At 37.3% G+C, this 25041-nt stretch overlaps 1 protein-coding gene and 1 long non-coding RNA gene across 2 annotated transcripts; one reads left to right on the forward strand and one right to left on the reverse strand.

The window, feature by feature from the left end:
- Nucleotides 1-1087: 1087 nt before the first annotated feature.
- On the forward strand, nt 1088-16896 carry LOC130053171 (uncharacterized). Its single transcript, XR_008801663.1, has 3 exons — nt 1088-4018; nt 14109-14238; nt 16812-16896. It is a non-coding gene; the product is annotated as an uncharacterized LOC130053171 (long non-coding RNA).
- On the reverse strand, nt 14269-16500 carry LOC125677387 (E3 ubiquitin-protein ligase TRIM71-like). The gene is made up of 2 exons (XM_056159847.1): nt 16383-16500; nt 14269-16259 (listed from the first exon to the last, which is right to left on the reverse strand). The coding sequence occupies exon 2, from the start codon at nt 16227-16229 to the stop codon at nt 14583-14585; it is 1647 nt and encodes a 548-aa protein (XP_056015822.1). The 5' UTR covers nt 16230-16259; nt 16383-16500; the 3' UTR covers nt 14269-14582.
- Nucleotides 16897-25041: the final 8145 nt, after the last annotated feature.

Here is a 25041-nt window from a genome sequence, read left to right on the forward strand (position 1 = left end):
CTGTAGGTAGGACGTATTATGGTACAGCAATGTCTGTTTGTCCGTCTGTAGATGGGACGTATTATGGTACATCAATGTCTGTATGTCTGTCTGTAGATGGGATGTATTATGATACAGCAATGTGTGTGTGTCCGTCTTTAGAAGAGACGTATTATGGTGCAGCAATGTCTGTATGTCTGTCTGTAGATGTTGTGTATTATGGTACAGCAATGTCTGTATGTCTGTCTGTAGATGAGACATATTATGATACAGCAATGTATGTATGTCTTAGGATGGGATGCATTGTCCTCCATCTGAATACTCTGTTATGATGTATGAAATGCCCTCTAATTTTAGGGGTTTTAGGGCACTGAAATAAGGTTTCATTCCCATGCTAAAACAGCAGGTATTTTCCCATTTTGTACTTTGAAATTCCCAAACAATGAAAACAAATCAAAGCAGGGTAGCCTAATTGTTCATAAATCTTCACTGGCACATAGATTACAATTTTTGCCTCAAAATTGTTATGTAAACCTAATATTTTGGCCTCTGCTTATTTGAATGAGGTATGCTTTGACCAAATTGAAAGTCAGAAAGAATCCAGTGTTACCTTTATTCACTCTGGATTGGTTTTCTCCCTATTCTTTGTGTGAAACATTTCTCCCAAGTTCAAACAAATGCCATTATTTTTCCCAATTGGAAAGGCCCAGGCCCTTCAAATGAAGACCTTAAAAACCCAGAATTTAAAATGTAAAATCCATTGCCCCTCTGTCAGGGTCAGGCTCCAAAACAGGGTCAATATAGGAAACTTATCTCCTTATTATTACATGTAACCAATGCTCAGGTGACCAAGCTGGCTTCTATTGACAAAATTCATGACGACTTTAATTTGTTGAAAATTTCATTTACCTGTCTGATTTCTGGTCGTTCCAGCATTCATTGTCACTTTGGTTTTTCAGCTCCCTGGGCCTCATGAGATGGTGACACCCTGCAGTAGGAACAGTTCCTACCGGTATCTCTTAAAAGCAGACAGAGGTTCTCATAGCATCTGATCCATTTCTGGAGACAAACTTTTGTATGGAGTTGGTAAAATTTCTATCTTTTTTTTTTTAGCTTGTTTGAGCTATAAGCTCAAGTGGGCTTTTCTGATCACCCATTGTCTGTTGTACACCTGTCTCAGTCTGTAAACTTATTTTCAACTTCTCTATAATCACATAGCTCAATTTCAACCAAACTTAGTACCGTTAAAGGGACTGGTTCACGATTTTTGATAAAGATAATTTTCCTTTTTTATGGTAAACATTAAAAATATAACTAATTTAATGCTGACAGCCAAAATTTTGACTTTCTGAATGCAAGAATAAAAGCAATATTTTAGCCTTAAATCTGTGTTATGTAAACAAAGACTCGAGTCTTTGTAATATAAAACATCTTAATTTTGCATAATCTCAAATTTGAACTTCTAGATGATACATTTTGCCCCCAAAATGCTTGAAATGTGAAAGATATAATAAACTTAGATCGATATCCATTTCTTTTAAAAAATTTCGTAAACAATAACATACCGCAATCTCTGTTAACAAAACAAATAATAAACTCTCTAAAATGAGCTTCTGTGATAATGTCTAACCTTAATATTTATGTGAAATCTTTTAAACACATTAGACAGTACTGTAGATTTTTATCATTAAAAGTGAAAGAAAATTTTAGGGGAAATCGTGAATCAGTCCCTTTAAAAGATTAAATTCGTTAAATTAAAGACCTTCAAATGTTAGATAATCAACAAATGAACAAATATAGCATTGGGTCATTTAAGAATCGTCTCCATAACTACTGAGCTAGAAATGATGAACCCTCTATAAGTCATGTGAAACCTTCCTGACATATTGTAAATTGTTTGAAGTCTGGCTCCAGGGGATAGGATTTATAGGGTCATCGGTGCCTGGAAAGGACAAACACAATAGGCCACTGACTCCATTTATGGTAAAACGGTGGGGACATTCCGAAATTTCTTGGGCTGAATTAATGTACATTGGGGCCATTTTTATTTTTTTTTACCGAAATTTGTCCATTTTCCTTCATCGTTGTTGTAGGGGTCATCATAAACTTTTCACATTTTCATCTTCTTCTCCAGAGCCAGTGGTCCAATTTCAACAAAGCTTGGCACAAAGCATTCTTGGGTAAAGGCAATTCAAATTTGTTCAAATGAAGGGCCACACCCTTCTCCAAGGAGATAATAGTGAAACTATATTAACATTTATAAAAAATCTTCTCCAGAACCACTGGGTCAATTTCAACCAAACCTCTCAAAAAGGGATTCAAGTTTGTGCAAATGAAAGGTCATGCCCCTTTCCAAGGGGGTTAATAGCGAAATAGTGAAAATACATTGTTGACTTGAAAATCTTCTCCAGAAACAATTGGCCAATTTCAGCCAATCATGGCACAAAGCATCCTTGGGTAAAGGGGATTCAAGTTTGTTCAAATGAAGGGCCATACCCCCTTCAAATGGATGATAATCACAAAAATCCAAAAAATAGGGTGGGGTTGTTTAAAAATTGTCTTGTCAGGAACCACTGGGCCAGAAGAACTGAAATTTACGTGAAAGATTCCTGACATAGTACAAATTTAAGTTTGTTAAAGCATGACCCCCGGGGTTCATTACGGCCACAATGTGGGATCAAACTTTTATAATCAAATGTATTGGTAAAATCTTTAAAATCTTCTCAAGAACCGCTGTGCCAGAAAAATACAAATTTACATGAAAGCTTCCTGATATAGTGCAGATTCAAGGTTGTTAAAATTATGGTGCCCGAGCGAAGGATAGGACCATAATAGGGGATCAAAGTTTTACATATCAATACATGTATCGGGAAAATCTTTTAAAATTCGTCTTCTGAAAAATCACTGAGCCAAAAAAGTTTGCATTTACCAGAAAACTTCTTGACATAGTGCAAATTCAATTTTTTTTTAAATATGCCCCCAGGAAAGGTTGAGTCAAAATAAGGGATCAAAGTTTCATATACAAATATAAAGGGAAAATCTTTTAAAAATTTCTTCTCAATAACCACTGGGTCAAAGAAGTTTACATTTACTCAAAAGCTTCCTGACACAGTGCAGATTGAGGTTTACAAAATTCATGGACCCTGGAGGTAGGATGGGGCCAGAATAGGGATCAAAGTTTTACATGTGAACATATGGGGAAAATCCTTATAACCTTAGGATAGGAGAACTATTTTCTGAACTTTACATTGAGACATGAGGGGGTGGAGAACTATTGAAATTTTCTTAAATTTACGCTGGGAGGTGAGGGGCTGGAGAACTATTTTCTGAACTTTACGTTGGGTGGTGAGGGGTGGAGAACTATTTTCTGAACTTTACGTTGGGAGGTGAGGGATGGAGAACTATTGAACTTTACATTGGGAGGTGAGGGATGGAGAACTATTGAACTTTACGTTGGGAGGTGAGGGATGGAGAACTATTGAGCTTTACGTTGGGAGGTGAGGGATGGAGAACTGTTTTCAGAACTTTATGTTGTGAGGTGACAGGAATGAGAATTATTTTCAGAACTTTATGTTGTGAGGTGACAGGGATGAGAATTATTTTCAGAACTTTATGTAGTGAGGTGATAGGGATGAGAATTATTTTCTGAACTTTACGTTGAGACAAGAGGGGATGGAGAACTATTTTCTGAACTTTACGCTGGGAGGTGAGGGGTGAGAAACTTTTCATTGATGTTGTATAGGACTTGAAGTATACAGAGATTAGATATTGTGTTATGAGTGTTTTTAAATTGAGGTTTGTTATCAATGTGGTACATTTAGAATGATTACCGTACATGGATTTTTTGTAGACATTAGTGTTCTAATAGCATAATATAATGGTGGGAAGAAATCACTTTGGTTACCTAGTACTTAATGTTGAAATCAATTTTACAGGGTAGCAGTTACTTGAGATGTCTGGCTGATTGATGAGGATAATTTCCCTGAGACTCTAACATTTTGTTGGACTTAGATAGCTCTATTGCTGTAGAAAATGTCAGGTTTGTTAATGAAATTATGTAAAATGTGTTATGCCTCATTCATGCAATGGCTGGGGCATATAGTATTAATCCTTTATAGCGCACATGAGCTGAAAGCTAAAGTGAGCTATTCTGATCACCTTTTGTCCAGCATCAGTCTTTTCGTCTCTTCATGCACTTTCAACATTTTCGACTTCTTCTCAAGCACCACAGGGCTAATATCAACCAAACTTGCCTCAAAGCATGCTTGCGTGAAGAGGATTCAAGTTTGTGCAAATTGGAGGACCGTGTTCCTTCCAAAGGGGAGGTAATTAAAAAAATAGGGTGGAGTCATTTAAAAATCTTCTCAGCAACCGCTAGGCCACAAAAGTTGAAATGTATAGGAATGCTACCTAACATAGTGTAGATTCAAGTTTGTTCAAATTCTGGCACCACGGAATTAGATGGGACCACATAGTAATATATAGACATAGTAATACATAGGAAAAATCTTCCCTTTTTGTAAAATGATGACCCTTGAGTAAAGGCAAGTGTAAAGCTATGACACAGATAGTTTTTTTTTATAATTTCAACTGGTTGTCATCCGTCGTCGTGTGTTGTGCGTCGTCCGTCATGCGTTAACAATTGAACATTTTTAACTTCTTCTTGAAAGCTACCTGTTCAATTCTTTTCAAATTTAATATGAAGCATCTTTAGGACAAGGGGGACATAAATTGTAAATTTCAGGACTCCAGCACCCCTTGGGCTTTAGGGGCGGGCCAAAGACTGCCCAAAATTGACCAATTTCCAAAAATCTTCTCCTCAAGAACCGCACGTGTAAGAAAAACTAAATCTATGGTGATGTAGAGCAGGAAGGCCTCTACCAAAATTGTAAATTTTATGATCCCCGGGGTGGGGGTTCTAACCCCAGGGCGGGGCCAAACTTGGTATATAGTGTTTATGTGTAAAACACTTAAATAACATCTTCTTTAGTGTTATTGATACTAAATTGAAAGTATAAATAGTTATTTAGAAAGAACAGGAAGTCCTTTACCAAAATTGTAAATTTGATGATCCCAATGGTAGGGGTTTTTGGTATCAGGGTGGGGCCAAAATGGTCAGTTCTTAAATGTGTGAACAATGTACATTTTTAACTTCTTCTTGATAACTGTCCTTCCAATTCATTTCAAATTTGGTTTGAAACATATTTGGAACAAGGGGAACATAAATTGTAAATGTCAGGATTCCTGCACCTTAGGGGTCTTAGGGGCAGGGCAAAAACTGCCCAATGTTGACCAATTTTCAAAAAAATCTTCTTCTCAAGAACCGCACATATGTAAGGAAAACTAAATGCATAGTGATGTAGAGCAGGAAAGTCTTTTACCAAAATTGTACATTTCATGATCCCTGGGGTAGGGGTTCTGACCCCAGGACGGGGCCAAACTTGGTATATAGTATTTATGTGTAAGTTTGCTGTTACTGTATAAAATCTAAATGCACTTTGGAATAACAGAAAAGGTTGTACAAAAAATTGTGAATTTTACAACCCACTGCCAGGGTTATGACTTTATGATGGGTCCAAATTAGTCATACAGACCCTGAAACGTGCTACTACACCTTAAAAACGAACCGAACCGTTCCGTGCAAGAAACGAACCATACCGTTCAAGAAACGTACCGTACCGTGCAAAAAACGAACCGTACCGTTCAAGAAACGTACCGTCCTGTTCAAAAAGCGTACCGTACCGTGCAGAAAGCGTGCAGGATAATATTATGCAAACCCCGCCCCCAAAAGCCCGAAAGCGTACCGTACCGTGCAGAAAGCGTGCAATTTATGTCACGTGACCCACTTTTTCAGCCACAGTATATTATTTTTACAATGGCGCCCGATGGGAAAGGAGGTCGTAGGATAGGAATATATATGTATTATCATCATTTTATTTGATTCAAAGACAAATGCAACAGATATCTAACATTATTAATTATGAATGACTGAATGTTGACAAAAAAGGACGTACAAACTTCACGTGCAGATATCCTGGATCTTTCATAATGCCGATGATAAATCACAATAAATGTGAAGTGCAGAAAATAATCATTGTGTCATTTGCGACTTTAGTGTATTCAAAACAAAATTCACTTCTTCTTAAAAACTTTTCCAATTTAGGCACTGTAATTTATATCCGGAAACTTAATACGCTTTGTTTTTACACTTACGCACGCCCATGTCGGGGAGCAGTTCATGTAACAACTTTTTATAAAATCTTAAATTAATAAATGTCTGATGAGAAATGAAAAACAAATTGAAACGTAATAACAACCATTAATACTTAGACTTAAGCAAATTCTAAAAACTTTTATTCTTAACTTTTATGTACGTTATCAATATGGAATTATTCCATCGAAGCAATCAAAAATAACGTCTCATTTCCCCATGTGCACATTCTAACACAACCACAAATCCTGCAGCCGATAATCAAAGAGCCGAATAAGACCGATCGAGTGAAAACAAACTATCGAAACGTACAATTTATACGAAGTCAAAGCGTTCAGGCCTCGCCCACCTCATTAATAAAACGTGCAAACCGTTCACAAAGCGTGCAGCTATTTTTAGCAAACCGTACCGTGCAAGAAGCGAACCGTACCGTTCAAGAAGCGTACCGTACCGTGCAAGAAACGAACCGTACCGTTCAAGAAACGAACCGTACCGTTCAGTACTGTGACTCTAAGATCTGAGCACCAAAACAACAGGAACGTCGATCTCGAACGCACTTATGGACGTTTATAAAAGGATTAACTCGGAGGTTAATATTGTATGCTTCTGAAGATCTTGAATGCGAAATAAAATATGGTGGTCTCTTTTTCTTCTGTAGGTGTCAGAAATTGAATTGTTTGCAACTGTGATGTGTTTAGTTTGATTAAATACTATTGAATAAAATGGAAGATCATTTTATGATATATTGGACGGACTAGTGAAATGCTTTGCAGACTAGTGAACATCAACAGTGACTAGTCCGTAAGGACTAGTGCTTGAAAAAGTTAATTTCGAACCCTGTAATACACCTATAAGCCTTTCATCGGTGTATGCACTTTTGAGGGCGGTAAAGTTTTAAGAACACTTCTTTTTTATACTGTTGCTGAACATTAGAATTTAGCTTAGATATTCAGAAGAGGAGTTTTTTTTTTCTAGATTTCATAGCCTATGGGAGTAGTAACGATACTTTTTTCACTAGTATTCAGGTGACCAATAAGGCATGTGGGCCTCTTGTTTTCAAAAGTAGTATATTATCGGAGATAAAAGTGAAAAGGATCCACGCTACAGCTCATTTTCATATTCTAATCGAGTATTTTTAAATCATGTATCAATAAAATGATATTGATACTGCCAATTTATAACATTGAACACATCAGAGTGCTCTCAGCTACACTTTGAAGATCATCCGGAATTCAAAGGTTTCTTCATGCTTACTAGGACATTTTATCTCGCGTGATTTAGAATGACAGCTAATTTGTCATATAGAAACTTATTTAAATACCCCTTAAGGGATCCACACTTACTTTTCATATAATTAAGAAATTATAAATCATACCCCTAGCGGAAACCATTCCATATCCCTATTAACCAGACAATGTTTGTTAAACAATCGTGTGACATGTTCAGGTAAAAATAACACTTACTTTTAAAGACCTGTATGTGTTTCTCGTAGCTCTTGGTTACGGTTATACTGATCCACACGTAAATTTTAGTTCGCGTATGAATTGTACGTATCTCGTTATTCTCGCATAGTACATGTGTATGTAAAATACTGGGTCTACCTTTTTTCGCTTTCTCTAACTGGAAGACAGCACTGTTCCTTGTCATTGGTCATGCGTCTGAACATTATTGTTGGAGGCTCAATATTTTTTGCAAGGACCGTCAGAAAATATTGATTTTAGCATTTAAACGAGAATTTTCAACTTTAGAAATGTATCAAAATTGCAAACTTCATACCTTCAATAATGCAACAAAATTTTAGAACGTTCTAGGAAAGTTGTCATTTTGTGAGTTATTTGGGCAAAATGAGCTGTATTATCTCTTTAAAGAACTTACTTACTTACTTAGTCCTCTTCACACTGGTCAGTGCATAAGGCTTCCACAGCTGCTCGCCATCTGTCTCTGTCTTGTGCCTTTCTTTCCACCTCTCTCATTGTTGTTCCAATTGTTTTCATTTCTGCTTCTACAGTTCTTCTCTAAGATCCTTTAGGTCTTCCCCTTTTTCTCTGCTCTTGTGGTGTCCATCTAAAGCCTATTTTTGGATGTCTGTTGTTTTCCATTCTCAGGACATGCCCTATCCACGTCGCGGTTTAATTTGTGTATTGATGTCTCCTACTCCAGTTCTTTCCTCTACTTCTTTATTTCAATTATTTGTGGCCATTGAACTTTAAGAATTTTTCCGAGACATCTTCCTTCAAATCCTCTTCATTTTGATTCTATTAATGTGTCTGAAGAACTGTAAGCAGTAAAATCTCAAGAAGTTAAAAAAAATCGCTAATAACAAAGAAAAGGGTGTTGCTAAAACGCGGAATAGAAAACGGAACGGAATTTAAGAATTAAAACGTGTAATGTAGATAAGATAATGCCAAAAACCAAGGGAAAATCAATCATTTTGATTAAAATCAACAATTTGTGAATTGTTTACAAGCGATAAAACAACTTTATATTAAAATTTTGCATCATGAATTGATTAAAAGCGAATTAAGTTAAATGTTTGTATCAGAATATTCAAAGCGTTTTACAAGAACTTTGAAATTTTGGCATTGACAGAGGTGTTAGCGAGCAGTGACACCTATGGGTAGAGAATGAAAAGAACAGTGGTTTATATACAGTCCCCCCTCCCTCCCCCCTTGGCAAAACGTCATTAACGCACATGTACATGTATTTAGTACAACAGGGAGTGTGATGAAACAGCGATAACTCATGATTTTATTAAGTCAACAAGTTCAACATCTTGCGTTTGATTTATTATTATTTGAACTAACAGAGAATTAGTGACCGCAGCACTCCAATTCTAAACAGGGAGGATTTCTGGCAGTTTATTTCTACTCTAAATACTTGTATATCTTAACAGTGAGATGACTTTTAGTTCCATTCAAGCATAAATTCTTTGTTAGCCTTTTAGCAATTTCATATATTATGAAATAAATATGTTGATTCCTCTTAAAGTTCACCCTAGTTTCCATTGATTCTGTTTCAATCTTTCTTTCCCACTGGATCTCTTCAGTTTCAACACTAATCTGCAGGATATTGGTAAATGTACGAACATTCACACAGATTCATCCCAAATGAGGCAAACCTTTTCTCCACACCAGACTCGTTCGTTTTGAAATTTGATGTGATACATAAAATTAATGTACATTTTGTACCAGGTGTAGAACAGGGGAAAATTGTTCAAAAGATTATTTTATTTTTTACAATGTTGTTTTCGGGAGGGCTTTTATTCACTGGGTAGGCTCATAAAATCTTTTCTTAGGGTATCAGCCAAAATAAAGTACTCTAATTTGAAAGGGGTTCAGTTATCAAGTCTTTTTCAGTATATTTATCTAATTTTTTTCTTCATTTGTGAAACAACAGACTGTCACAATCTCGGGGGATGGGTAACAAAGCTGGGAAAAGGGATGGTACCAACAGGCACTTGCTTGGTATTTTTATTAAAACTTACTATGACAAATATTAAGCAAGCACCTGTACATTAGTACATTCATCTACAAAATCCACCATATAATGCAATCTCTGTAATTTCTGCTTCCCTTGTTCATAATAAGCCTTTTGATTTTATAAAATGCTGACCTCCTCATAACATTATTGCATCAAATATTTTCCGTTCCGTCTTCCATTCCGTTTTCCGTTCCGTGTTTTAGCAACACCCCAAAGAAAAAACTGTAGTCAAAGACCATGTGTAATTAACTCTCTGCATTAAGTGTGGACATTTTATTAACACATGGGTATTCTTCTACTCATCAACTAAATTTGATGTTTTAACCAAAAAATTAGGTACAAGTTGCTAAATCCTAGAATGTCCTCTAGCTCCGACTCAAGAATTCAGCATGAAGTGATTGGTCATATAGAATTGTTCAAGGTCTCTTGGATTTAGTAAAATGAAAGATCTCTTATTCACTAGTATTTAAAAGTTATCAGTAAGTTGAAGTTTCAATAAAAGTTTTGCAGCTGGAGTGAATCTTCAAGGTCAAGGTCACAGTATCAAATATCATTTTATCAAAGAGTCTTGCGACAAAGAATCTGATATACAAAATATGAAATCCCCAGCTTAAATAGTTCTGGAGATATGACCTTGATGAGGTTTTCTTAAAAGTTGGACAAACTCCAAAGCCAATGTCACAAGTAAAAACTTTGATAGCAAAAAGGTTTTGTCACAAGAAATGCACACATGAAACATGAATGACCTATCACTTACAATTCAAAAGTGATGAGCAGCATGGTTCAAGTTTCACCTAAGTTTTGAAATATAAGTCAACCTTCAAGGTCAAGATTGCAAAGTCAAAGACAATGGTGTGAAATGAAAGGAAAAGGAATCTATATACAAACTCTAAAGGCCGTATTTTAAATAGTTCAGGGGATACTGTCTAAGTTTTGGTTTCTTTAAAAAAATAAAATGCTAAGGTTTAGGTCACAAGGTTGAAATCTCTGGTAATATCAGGACGGTCTTTTTACATAGAATGCCGATACATGGAATATGAGAGCCATATGACTCACAATTCAAAAGTTAGTAGCAATGTTAAAGTAGGGGGCAGATATACAGGACAGGACAATACCCCCCCCCCCTTCCCCTGCTATAGTCTTAGACATATAAAACACTTGAATCCACAAACCTGCTACACTTGCAAATGATTTGTTTAAGTGAATTACCTGCACTATCCAAATGTGTTTGCATATTAACTTGACTTAAACAAGTTATATTGTTTTATATACATGTATATGTATATATACTTGGACTGGGTATATACACTGGGACCAGTGTGTGTGTTATTGTTATGAAAACATCACCAACCCACCCCCTCAAATGTTTATTCAACATTACACATTATACTAATAAACTAATCATGATCCTGCTGTTTTAGATGAAGATTTTCAAAAACGTTTCCCTATACATCCACTTAAAACTTATTATTGTTATTCACCCCCCACCCTTCCCCGAGGACCACATTTTGAACAAACTTAAATCTGCACTACCTGGGGATGCTTGCATATTGATATGATTAATTATGACCTTTTCGTTCTTGTGAAGAAGATTTTCCTATATATCTCCGTGTAAAACTTTGACCCCCTGATGAGGTCCTACCCAAACCCAGGAAGGCCATGGTTTTAACAAACTTGTATCTAATCTATACTATATCAGGAAACTTTTACATCAATCTCATTTTTTCTAGCCCAGTGGTTCAAGAGAAGATTTTTAAATGACCCACCCTATATTTACCTTTTTTTAGCTCACCTGAGCTGAAAGCTCAAGTGAGCTTTTCTGATCACCCATATTCCGGCGTCCGTCCGTCTGTCCGTCCGTCTGTAAACTTTTCACATTTTCAACTTCTTCTCAACAACCACTGGGTCAATTTTAACCAAAGTTGGCACAAAACATCCTTAGTTAAAGGGAATTCTAAATTGTTAAAATAAAGGGCCAGGCCACCTTCCAAGGGGAGATAATCAAGAAAAGGTAAAAATAGGGTACCAGAAAAGATGAAATTTATAGATAAGCTTTATTAGGTAGATTAGGTAGTGCAGATTCTAAATTGTTAAAATCATGGCCCCCGGGGGTCGGATGGGGCCACTATAGGGGATCAAAATTTTACATACAAATATATAGGAAAAATCTTTAAAAATCTTCTTCCCAAGAACCACTGAGCCAGAAAAGCTGAGATTTATATGAAAGCTTCCAGATATAGTACAGATTCTAAATTGTTAAAATCATGGCCCCCGGGGATCAGATGGGGCCACAATAGGGGGTCAAAGTTTTTTGTTGTTTTTTGTTTTGGGGGTTTTTTTTCTTCGTTTTTTGTTGTGCAGATTCAAGTTTGTTAAAATCATGGACCCTGGGGATTGGATGGGGCCTCAAGGGGGGCATCAAAGTTGTACATACAAATTTATAGGAAAAATCTTTTAAAATCTTCTTATCAAGAACCACTGAGCCAGAAAAGCTGAGATTTATTTGAAAGCTTCCTGATATAGTGCAGATTCTAAATTGTTAAGATCATGGCCCCCGGGGGTCGATGGGGCCACAATAGGGGGTCAAAGTTTTACATACAAATATATAGGAAAAATCTTTAAAAATCTTCTTCCCAGAACCACTAAGCCAGAAAAGCTGAGATTTATGTGAAAGCTTTCTGATATAGTGCAGATTCAGGTTTGTTAAAATCATGGCCCCCTGGGGTAGGATGGGGTCACAATAGGGGATCAAAGTTTTACATACAAATATATAGGGAAAATCTTTAAAAATCTTCTTCTCAAGAACCATTGGGCCAAAGAAGTTCACATTTACATGAAAGCTTTCTGACATAGTGTAGATTCAAGTTTGCAAAAACCATGGCCTCCAGGGGTAGGTTTGGGGCCATAATAGGGACTACGGTTTTACATGCAAATAGATATGGAAAATCTTCTGATATGGACCAAGGTGACTCAGGTGAGCGATGTTGCCCATGGGCCTCTTGTTTGATTATTTTCCCTTTCACCCTTCATTTGAACAAACAGTACCGCCGTGGTGGTCTAGAAGTTAGAGCGCACTCCCCACATGTGGAAGCCCGGGGTTCGAATCCTGGCCACGACAGACCTAAGTTGTTAAAACAGGTAGTGACAGTTCCATCGTCAAGCGATCGACATCAGGTGTGAATGTCACGGGTCCTCGGAAACGACCTTAAAAACGGATGTCCCGTGTCACAGTAAGTATGGCACGCTAAAGAACTCTCACTGCTCAATGGTCATAATTGCCGAGTATAGGTCTAAATTTAAATGTTAAACAAGATACAATCAATAATTTGAACAAACATGAATTCCCTTTACCTAAGGATGAATGGTACCAGTTTTGATTGGAATTAGCCAAGTGGTTGTGGAGAAAAAGATGATAATGTAAAAAGCAGGTTTGGGCATTTTAATCAGTGGTTTTAACTGGTTTTAACCATCCCGGTCAATACTCCCCAAGTGGTCAATTGTGATTTAAACTGTCCATTTTCCTATCTTTGTACATTTCTTGCAAAGATAATGATAACTTCAGTCTTTTCATTATGTGGATCAATTGTTGCTTAATATTTTGGTACCATGGGGATCTGGGTGAGAATAGGTCCTCAGTACCCCTTGCTTGTCGTAAAAGGCGACTAAATGGGGCGGTCCTTCGAATGAGACCGTAAAAACCGAGGTCCCGTGTCACAGCAGGTGTGGCACGATGAAGCTCCCTCCCTGCTCAATGACCATAAGCGCTGAACATAGGCCTAAATTTTACTTAAAGAATTTGAACAGAAACTCTTACATCTTCCCCAATTCAACAGAGTCATTTGTACATTATTTATTTGATATTGTGACTTATAAGTATATTATAAACTGATAGTGCATGTTATGAATTACAGTATTTACCATAATGGTCACTTGAACATTTAAGATAAATAACACAGACTATAATGACCAAATAATTTTCAATCGACCAGTATTAACCAGTATTGACCGGTTTTAACCAGTATTGACCGCCGGCTCGGTCAATACCCATATTGACCACTTTTTTGCCAACCCTGGAAAATTCGATAACAACAGATAAATTTCAGTTGGAAAAGCTCACTTTGTATTGTGGATATTGGCCTGGATAGTTTTGTGTGTTTAGAGCACCTGACTATTACATATGTAATACAGGGGTGTCGGGTTTGATTCCCGGTCCAGTCAAACCATGGATATTGGTTTGGATAGCTCAGTGGTTGGAGCACCTGACTAGTAATACAGGGGTCTCGGGTCCAATTCCTGGTCCAGTCATATCATGGGAAAGAAGGGCCTTGGATTCGATTCCCGGTTCAGCCATATCTTCTTTCCTTCCCATTACATTTACATATCACAGACTATCCTTGACAATTCAGTTTGATATGATTACTCTTTGTTTATTTTGTAGGACGGTGGAGATTTAGATAAGTGGTGTGATGTTATTGATGGTAAACAGAAGACTGTGACCTTGAATCTGAAGATCTGTGATGAAGACTGGACGTTTGGGGTCACTCTCTGTTACAGTACTACAAATCTAAGTAAGTACTCAGTAATAATGTAAGACTGAACTCTGTATCATGTTTATCTAATATAAACATTGGAAAATCAAACACATATTGAATTAATTCACAAACAAAATAATGTTCTGTTAAACTCACAAACACAAGTACATGCTACACATCACAAACAGAGGACTGTAATTAACACAGGACTGTAATGTACATAGGAATGTAATTAACACAGGGGTGTAATTAACAAGCTAATGTAATTAACAAGTAGAAGGAATTAACACAGTTTTGTAAATTACTGTGTTGAGCTGTGTAATTAACACTGTGTAGAGCTGTGTAATTAACACTGTAGAGATGTGTAATTAACACTGTGTCTATAGATATTGGATTTTCTTCACTTTAGCAATGAACCACTCAACCACAAAGAGGTTGTCTCTGATGTCCACACATAAACCTAATGGACATTTTAAATCACAGTGAATGTAACGGAGGAACTGTCCGTCCTGATCTAGGATGTGGATACGGTGATAGTCTGCTGTCAGGATGTGACTCTGGCTGTCTGTAGTGATGCCGTGTGGAGTAAATGGTTGCTTGGTATTAGAGGGATGACCAGTGTATCTAAATCGGAGTTTTCCTGACTGATTGACCACCACTACTGCACTAGCGTCAAAGTCAGCCACACAGATATCCAGGTTCCTGTTCTCACTGAGGTATTTAGTGTAACGACCAGATGAATAGAGAGGACGACCCTGGTCATCAAACTGAATGCTTTGTTTCTCTGTGGAGCCGGAGTAACGCACGACTTTGGATTGTTTCCAATCATCACTGAGCATGGTAACCAGGAGATCGTTACCCGCGGTACAGCAGACATAGCGAGGTATCCACCCCTGTAGTGTGATCACGGTCTGTATCTGTTTATTCCTAATTAAGTTTATAGTTTTAGTGTTACTATCAGTATAAACAAGATCTCCGTCCCGTGTCACTGCTATGTCCCGCGGTGTGTCCCCTGACTTGGTTTGTATTGATGTCAGTAGTTTACTCTGGAGGTTGAGCAGCTTCATGGTGTTGTTATTCCCGCATGTCCAGACTTGATCTTCACTCAGACAGCTAACACTGGTTAGATATTCATACCCAGTGTCTATGGTGGCGGTGACGCGCGGCTCATCAAGCAGTGGTTTGACTGGAGGAGACGATACAGCTTCTGCTGACTTCATTGTGTCGCCATGTTCTGTGTTAATGGATAATGGCGACAGAGAACCGAACATTTTATTGAGCTGATCTTTGTTTATTTTCTGAGGAGACAAACTCGGTAATGTGACTCGGACTTTAGGCGGTAATGTTTTAAATTCGGAATTCCTAGATTTGTAAGTAGAGGTTAAGGAGACGTCGTTTGATTTTAGGATTGATTTCAAGTCGGACATGATCTGTTTGAGTTCAGTCATTTTCTGTGTGATTTCTTCTGTATTTTTATTTAGCGCGTCCAGATGTTTAATTTTCATCTCCGCAATGGCGGATTTCCGCTGGTTGACAATGGCGGTAATCTCTCGGTGTAGGATTTCTCCTTGTTCATCGGCATCTGTCGTCAGTTTCCCGTAATTCCTTTCTAATTCAGCTTTCTCAGTTTCGACATCAGACACCATTCCTTCATATCGGGGATAAAATCTGGTCTCGAGTTCTTCTAGATCTTTTTGTAAACTTTCTGTTTTAGCGCTGAGTTTTTCCAGAATATCTGATATTTCGTGACCTTTGTGTTTTCCTGAAGTCACGCAGGTAGAACAGACAGGAATGTCGCATTTTTCACAGTAAAATTCACAGTGTTTATCGGCGTGGTCTGGACATTTGTGAGTAGACTTTCTGTGTAAAAAGGGCACGACATTGTGTCTTTTAGACGAGTCCGAGAGGTGCTCCCCAACACAGGCCTTGCATAAGTTTATATTACAAAGTTCACAGTGACTCTGTAGGGGGACAGTTTCACAGAGGTCACACAGTAGGACTTCCTGAGCACTGCGTCGGGGATGCATTTCTGATGCCGGGATCACACGAGAAGTTTACTGTTGATTAAATAAAAACGGAATTTATTTAAAGATTTTGACAGATTAAAACAATTAACGAAATAGAATTATAATATGGTATAAAACACAGCGGGCATTACTATAATAATAATTTAGTCTCACCTTAAAATCCAACATGGCCTCCCTGTTCTTTCGACCTTCCGTCTAGTCCTGAGAATTAAATACCTGTGCGGCGTGTCAGCCTGTATACACTATCTACGTGTTATCGCTTGAGTAAATACACAGTTTTGCTAACATTTACGTCAGACGTAAAGATTTCTTTTCATAAAACAGTTAAAACATTGGAATCTGCAAACAATGCATATATATAATTAGATATATCTTCTTTGATTATACCCCTTTTTATATTGAATTCGGCCTTTTGTACAAAAATATAATCATATATATTGTTAAAAAACGATTAGCAATAGTCATTGGACGCAAGGGGGGGGGGGGGGGGGGGGGGGGGGGTCATACAGCAGGCGTCCGTTTTTGTTACTCATTACATATTTGTGTTTTGATATGCTTAACATTTTTTTTTTTCTGTTGTAGAATGAGTTGAGTGGAATAATGAACCTCCAGATGTCCATGTACACGTGTATGAATAAATTGATGTACTCGCACATGCGAGCTTATCCAATATTATGTGTTGGAGTTTTAGGATTTGTAGAATTAGCGCTGGGGCGGATCCAGGAAGTTTTGAAAGGGGGTCTACCATTAACTTTGGTTTTCAAAGGAAGGAGGGGCCCACTCTCAAAATGCATTATTTGATTAAAGATCGAGAAAATAAGCACCGCCTTCAAAGTTACCTGGTCTCTGAACCCTTGTCCATCAGGAGAAATCAAGCTTCAGATTGGATGTTAGAAATTGATGGACATTTAGTTAATAGTCTTTTGTGTGTAACAGGAAGGGAGAAAATGCAACGGATCAGACCGGGATTCGAACCCTGGCCCCCTGGATATCTAGTCAGGTGCTCTACCAACTGAGCTAACTGGCCACCGGCGATCGAATACGGCTGACCGCTGCATTCCTCCCTCCTTAAATGTCTTCACACCTGAAGACATCCACCCAAGATCTTTCTCCTGGCAGGCATTTTCACCGGGCAGGTCTAAGGCACCAAATGTAACAGGAAGGGAGAAAATGCAACGGACCAGACCGGGATTTGAACCCGAGCCCCCCTGAATATCTAGTCGGTGCTCTACCAACTGAGCTATCTGGCCACCGGGGATCGAATACGGCTGACCGCTACATGTGTATACCTTATCTATCTTATCTGGCGATCGAGGGTACTTGCAATCCTTTGATGCTTACCGCGTAATCCAACTCGAGAGGGAAACGGTTTTGGCTTTTTCATGTAGATAATAGTAGTAAATTTTGCATACAATGACATGAATTAAATAGAATATAGTAGGTTATGCTTAGGAATGAGTACGATTGATAATTATCATGGATTGTTACATGTAGAAGATAATCTACACGGACATCGATTTTATGATAAACAGATTGATTATGAGTTAATACATTGTACGGTAATGAAATCTTGTTTACACTCCGTTGAAACTTTATAAGCGAAATTTTCCCTCGAATCATGGCGACAAAAGTACACTGTAACTGTCAACTTATCCGAAAAGAAATTAGCCGCTATAAGGGCTCATTCTTGTGTATAATGGTTTGAATTGGGATCCAGAGGAAGAACATCTTCTTCGTCTGGACCAGTTATTGAAGGAACTGTCGGAAAATCCGAATATCCTGACTGTTTTTGTAGGCCATGCGTTAAGGACGAGTCACACCGAGAACTTTGGTAGCCAGATAATTCTGGTGTGCGGTCCAGAAATACTTATTCAAACAGAAGAGAACTTTCTAAGCAGTTTTGGAATATGTTTGGTCATCGTGGGACGATGATCGGTACATAAGCTGTACATAGCCAGAAAATCTGCGCAGTACGCATGAACTCCCGTCGGAAACTGTATGTTTGACAGTCATACATCGTCAAGGCGGTCAAATAGATACAAGAAAATGTAGAATAAAGAATATTCGGCCTATTTTTTCAATGGCTGAAGTTCTCGTTTATATCTTTTGACGAAAGGGGTTAAGGCGTCCTTAACACAACTCCCAGACCCCCCTCTGGATCCGGCACTGTAGTGAATTACAACTCCCAGACCCCCCTCTGGATCCGGCACAGTAGTGAATTACAACTCCCAGACCCCCCTCTGGATCCGGCACTGTAGTGAATTACAACTTCCAGACCTCCCTCTGGATCCGGCACTGTAGTGAATTACAACTCCCAGACCTCCCTCTGGATCCGACACTGTAGTGAATTACAACTCCCAGACCTCCCTCTGGATCCGGCACTGTAGTGAATTACAACTCCCAGACCTCCCTCTGGATCCGGCACTGTAGTGAATTACAACTCCCAGACCTCCCTCTGGATCTGGCACTGCAGTGAATTACAACTCCTGGATCCGGCACTGTAGTGAATTACAACAAATTATAAATAAAAAAAGGACTTCCTTCCAGTGATCAGGGGCGGATCCAGGAATTGCGGTTAGGGGGGGGGGGGGGGGGGGCACTTTATGAGGCAGGGGTCTGGGATTTTACAGCAATCCGTATATAATTTCACAGATTTTATACGGTTTGGAATATGTTTCCTATTTAAGTCATCTGTACTGTTGTCAATCATTTAATAAAGTGAATTTAGTAAAATGACGCAAATCTTAAGGGGTTTTGAAAAAAAATTAAGTTCTCCCAATTAAGTAATTCAAGAAATCAGAAAATTTTGTCATTTATTGACCTGATGATATATGTACATCTAATAATGTAGGGAGTTGGGAGTGGAGGAGATTACTGCTTCCTTTATCAAGATTTACCTAAATTTGAAAATTTTAGGGAGGGGGGGTGCCGGCTGCGCCCCCCCCTCCTTAAATCCGCCACTGGTCATTTATTTCATAATGATGTGCTTGTTGTTATATGGCGGATCCAGAGGGGTGTCCCCTCCTTTTTTTGTGGACCAAAAAATTTAAGTTATTCCATTCTAACGAGACTAAATCACGTGAAAGGTGGATACTTGCATGTAATTGCATTATTCAAATTCATTAACACCAGTATATCATTTAATTCTACGGTAAATAAGACGAAACACTGATATATACAGATTACGATATTTTCGTCAGACACAAGTATCACTTTTAAGGTAGCTCACTACACTAAAATTAGCTCACTGAATTATTTCATATGATTTTTTTTGTGATTTTTCCCGGAATGATAAAAAGGTGCTTCGTTTGCAAATAAGAGATTCTTGAGTCCAAATTTGGTGCATGATATGGATATCTAATAAAACATGCCTAAAAGATTCAAATATAAACATTCTAAGTTTTTTTAGAAAAAATATTTATGAAAATTAAAAACGCTTTTTTCTAAGATTTTTTAAAGCTACGAATAAAATCTTCAAAACACATGTCAGAAAAGACATATATCGAAGGAATCTATTATAGAAAGAAATTGAAACGAAATGAAAAAGATTTAGATGTAATCACTATATTCAAACTGGTAGAAATCACTAAAATAATTATATTGTTGCTGATTGTATGCACTGTTCATCAAGAAATTAGTTTCCTTTATAAAATATTTTAATTTGTAAACCACTTTACATCAAGCGAATGCAATTTTCTGATTACAATGTTCTCTATGACTTTTTTTTTTTATAATTCCGATCGGGCTGGGTTCAATTTAGAAAAATCGCAATATTTGACCATTTCATTTCAATTTCTTTTTTAAATATATTTCTCTGATCTATCTTTTTTAGCTCAGCTGAGCCAAAGGCTCAGGTGAGCTTTTCTGATCAAAATGTGTCCGTTGTCTGTCGGCGGCGTCGTCGTCGTTAGCGGCGTCGTAAACTTTTCACATTTTCAACTTCTTTTCAAGAACCGCTGGGCCAATTTCAACCATACTTGCCACAAAGCATCCTTCGGTGAAGGGCTTTCAAGTTTGTTCAAATGAAGTGCCATGTCCCTTTCAAAGGGGGGGGGGGGGGGGGGGGGTAATCACAAAGATGCAAAAATAGGGTGGGTCATTTTAAAATCTTCTCAAGAACCACTAAGCCAGAAAAGCTGAAATTTACATGAAAGCGTCCTGACATAGTTCAGATTCAAGTTTTTTTTTCTTTTTTTCTTTTTTCAAATCATGGCCCCCAGGTGTTGGATGGGGCCACAATAGGGGATCAAAGTTTATAAGAAACATCTTTAAAAATCTTCTTAAGAACCACTGAGCCAGAAAAGCTGATTATTATTACATGAAAGCTTTCTGACATAGTGCAGATTCAAGTTTGTTTAAATCATGGCCACCGGGGGTAGGGTGGGGCCACAGAGGGGGGGGGGGGTGTCAAAGTTTTGCATACAAATATATAGGAAAAATCTCTAAAAATCTTCTCAAGAACCACTGAGCCAGAATAGCTGATATTTACATGAAAACTTTCTAACATAGTGCAGATTTGAGTTTGTTCAAATCATGGCCCCCGGGGGTAGGATGGGGCGACAATAGGGAATCAAAGTTTTACATACAAATATAGGGAAAATCTTAAAAAATATTCTTCTTAAGAACCATTGGGCCAAAGAAGTTGACATTTACATGAAAGTTTTCTGACATAGTGTAGATTCAAGTTTGCAAAAATCATGGCCTCCATTGGGGCCATAATAGGGACTACGGTTTTACATGCAAATATATATGGAACGTCTTCAGATATGGGCCAAGGTGAGCGATGTGGTCCATGGGCCTCTTGTTTCAAATTGACATGTTTTTAGAAGATTTTTTTTCCGTAGATTAAAAAAAAAGCAAATAATATTCTGGATTTTCATCAATATTTTTTTGTCTGATCGTTTAGGCTTGTTTTCTTAGATATTCATATTATGCATCAAATCAAAATGAAATTTGAACTCTAAAGTATTTTATTTGGAAAAAAGTGCCTTTTTATCATTCCGGGATAAATCGCAAAAATTCAAATAAAATAATTGAGACCCTCTATCACTTTTTCGATGATGAAATCACACTTTACAAGAGGTGTTTTAACGAGTCATTAATTAAAGATTTAATGTACCGGTAATGAGCTACCTTAAGATTTCTTAAAAAGTGTGAGAAACATAAAGGTTTTGTTCAAGAAGCAGACAATTTAAAAGTGAAAAAGAAGTGCCAGGAAATCCTCAGAATGCAGGATTTTACACCAATTACAGCAGAGCTTCTGGGGGCCTAGGCGGTCCCAGAGCCCTGGCCTAATTAGAGTAACCTTTAAATCATCCTTTTTAAAATTTATTATCAGATCTGAGTATAGCGATAACAATGGCTAGAACTGAGGGACAAGGAAATTAATAAGGCATTTTCATGTATGAAAACCGTCTCAAGATCCTCCTAAGATATCATGTACACAAGCAAAGGATTTAAGGGGGGGGGGGGGGCGATTGTAACTAAAGGATCAATACCCCCCCCCCCCCCTTTTACAATTTCCTGGATTCGTCTATGTGTCTACACAACAATCTTCTGAAACCAAGCAGCACAAAACTTCTGTTTGATCAAAATAGGTACATCATACAAAAGCCTATTAGTATCATGTAAAAAAAAATAATTCTAAATTCACATTCCATTTGCTCGTAATTACGAGAAAAGCTCTCGTAATCAATTGAAAATTTTCTCGTGATTACGAGAAAATATTGATATAAAGCCGAGTTGCACAACTCATGGATAGTTCTAGAAACGCGTTTGATACTATTTCCCTCTTTGTTGATTGGTCAGCAAATCGAAATGATCTTCTTCAAAGTGTGTGTGACGGTATATATTGTCGTCCGGTGTCGCATGACTTAGTTACGGATAGTTTAGAGTTCCCATAGAAACGCTAAATACCTATGATTTTCGTACCGGGTAATAATTTACGTTCCGGTCATCCTAAGTTTAGTTCCGGTCATAATTACACTTTTAGAAATGTGAAATGCATATGTTTATGCATATTTCAACGGGTTCTACAATAATCAAAGACGACTATCATTAGAGCCTAGTCATTTACATATGTATACGTCTAAGTTTGTGTTTTCAAAATTTGTCAGATCAACAGTGCTTATTCTTGTTTCATTACGGAGGTTTGATCTCCAATTCAAAGGATCGTAAACTGGAGGTGTGAAACCAGTAGATAGAGTTGTTACATGACTCCTTCTAAAATATGTACCGACACAAACACTTACCATTATTAGTAGACTTGCTCAAGTCTCTATGTTTAATAATAAGTGCTCTCTTTAATACATTTTAATAATGTCAAACATATGTTTGATGACATTTAAGTATATGGTAGAGAGTAGATATTTAGCTTTCTAAAACAGAAAATTTGGATGAAATGATAAGGTAATAAAAACAACATAGAGACTTGAGCACGTCTACATTATTAGATGTACATATAGCATCAGGTACTGATCCACACACCCTGAAGCGTACTACTACACCACTTGCACGGAACAGTACGAAACGATTCTTGCACGGAACGGTGAACGGTTTGCACGAAACGCTGACCACTTTGTAGGCGTGGCTTGCACGCATTGTTAATGGTCTGCACGAAACGGTAGACGTGGCCTGCATGCTTTGATTTTTTGGTATTATTTGGTTCAAATAGTTTCAATATAATTGCAGTATTCTAGATATTAAAAAGGTTGCGAAAGAAATTATAATGATTCATTTTAAAACGATTACTCATTACGACGCGGTAAATTTTATTTTTGCTTATTAGATCTATAAATTATGAACACGTTGGAATGAAAACAAATGAATTCTTTTTTTAATTTCGGAAATAAAAGAAAAATATTCAAAATTTACATCGTCATGGAATATTGATTAATCAAATTTTATCGATCCATTGCTCTATTAAATTCATTGAAACTGAATATGAAATGGTCACGTCTGTTTCGCTATTTTGGTACATTCATTCCGCGTGTCGTTAAAATACATTTGCAATTTGTATATTCCAGTCCTCTTCCCAAAGACAGATGTTGAATAAACCTATATATTTTATATACACGTGAATGAAAACAAATAAAATGATTTAAAGAAATTTCTCGTCAGGAAAGATTGAAATATTTTTGGGCGGGGAGAGGGTTGTGAACGGTTCGCACGAAACGCTAGACATGACCTGCACACTTTGATTTTTTCCGGCATCATTAGAGATAACAAACCTTGATAGCAAACAAATATTCGACTCCGACATCTCCCCTAATGGTAGACATCCTGATTGGCCCGGGTGAAGTGTGTCGTAGTCTGTATAATGAAGTGTGAAGACATCCTGATTGGCCCGGGTGAAGTATGTTGCAGTTTGTACATATAATGAGATGACAACGTATTGTTTTGTCCAGATACTAATGAATTTTATCATTTTGTTTCGTGGATTTATCGCAATAAATAATATCTAACAAGCTATCTATCTTCGGCAAGTCCACATCTCCGGTTCTGGGTAAATGGGTTGATGTATTTTCTAGGCAAACATATATCATGTGCATTACCTAATCATAGGCATCTGTACTTTATAATTTCTAATTATATTTCATGCTCTTTGCATATTCCGTTCTATGTCAGTAACTGGCAAATGATTTCTCCGCCCTTATTTCAAGTTATCGACGTCATAACTGCAAATGCTTATATGCAAGTATGCAAACATAGCTTTATCACATTTTCGTTTAATTAAATTATTCTAATTTTCAGACTGCTTTGTTTGTCCGATTTCTACATTGACCGCTCTGCGGTACGACATTCGTTATATAGATTCTTCACAGGGTATAACGGCCCGAGAGAAGATAAACTTGGACAGGGAATGCGAGTCCATATACCTTGCCAAGAATTCATATAACCACTAATACATGTATGTACAACTACATGTGTATACGATCTGAAAGAACTACATGGCAGATAAAATAAGAAATAAATCTGGTTCTCTTGTCGTCTTTTCGCTTGTACTTTGTCATCTTTTCTACTTTCCACGTTGCGAATTGTAGTCCTTTATCGTTTATCATCTTTTTGTCGTATGTTCGTTGTGTATTTTTTTTTTTTTTGCCTCGAAATAACGACAAAACGACAAACCGCCAAGTAAAAAGACGACAAAATTGGTCGCTAAATTGCGAGTTTTCTTTGTCGTCTTTTCATTTTGTCGTCTTTTCGTTATTTCAGGGAGAGAAGTTGCCAGTTGTCGTTTTCTCGTTTTTTGTTTCGTCATCTTTTCACCTCGAAATCACGAAAAGACGACAAGATGTAAAATGTCACATATCAGTCACCATAGTAACGAGATATGTATTATCGTAACAGACTTAGATCATCAGGTTGTGGAAATAGAATTATGCATGTATGAAACATGTCGCCTCAATACTACAGAATTCACAAATAGGTGTTCATTCATCTTGATTTCTACATGCATGATAGCAGGTGTCTTCAATAAGACATTTGGTAATATTTCTGTCCGATGGCTGATACATTTTGCATATCCTTTTTATACAAAATTCTACTGAAACTTACGGAATTGTGGTCAAAACAGAAATATGAAAGAAGAATTTTAAAAATATTTGACGTAGTATATTACATGCTGATGTGGTTAAAATCGCTTTTTAATGTATGTTTCGCTTTTTAATATAATCATCCAATCATCATCCCTGCATTGTCAATTCTGTAAGGGAAGGAAAATCACGATTTAGTTTCAGTTATCTTTTGAAAAATACCTGTTCACCTTCAACAAAAAACAAAATACTTGAAATATTTTTTTCAGAATACATAT

This window comes from Ostrea edulis, chromosome 3 (genome assembly GCF_947568905.1).
Source record: "Ostrea edulis chromosome 3, xbOstEdul1.1, whole genome shotgun sequence".
NCBI lineage: Eukaryota > Metazoa > Mollusca > Bivalvia > Ostreida > Ostreidae > Ostrea > Ostrea edulis.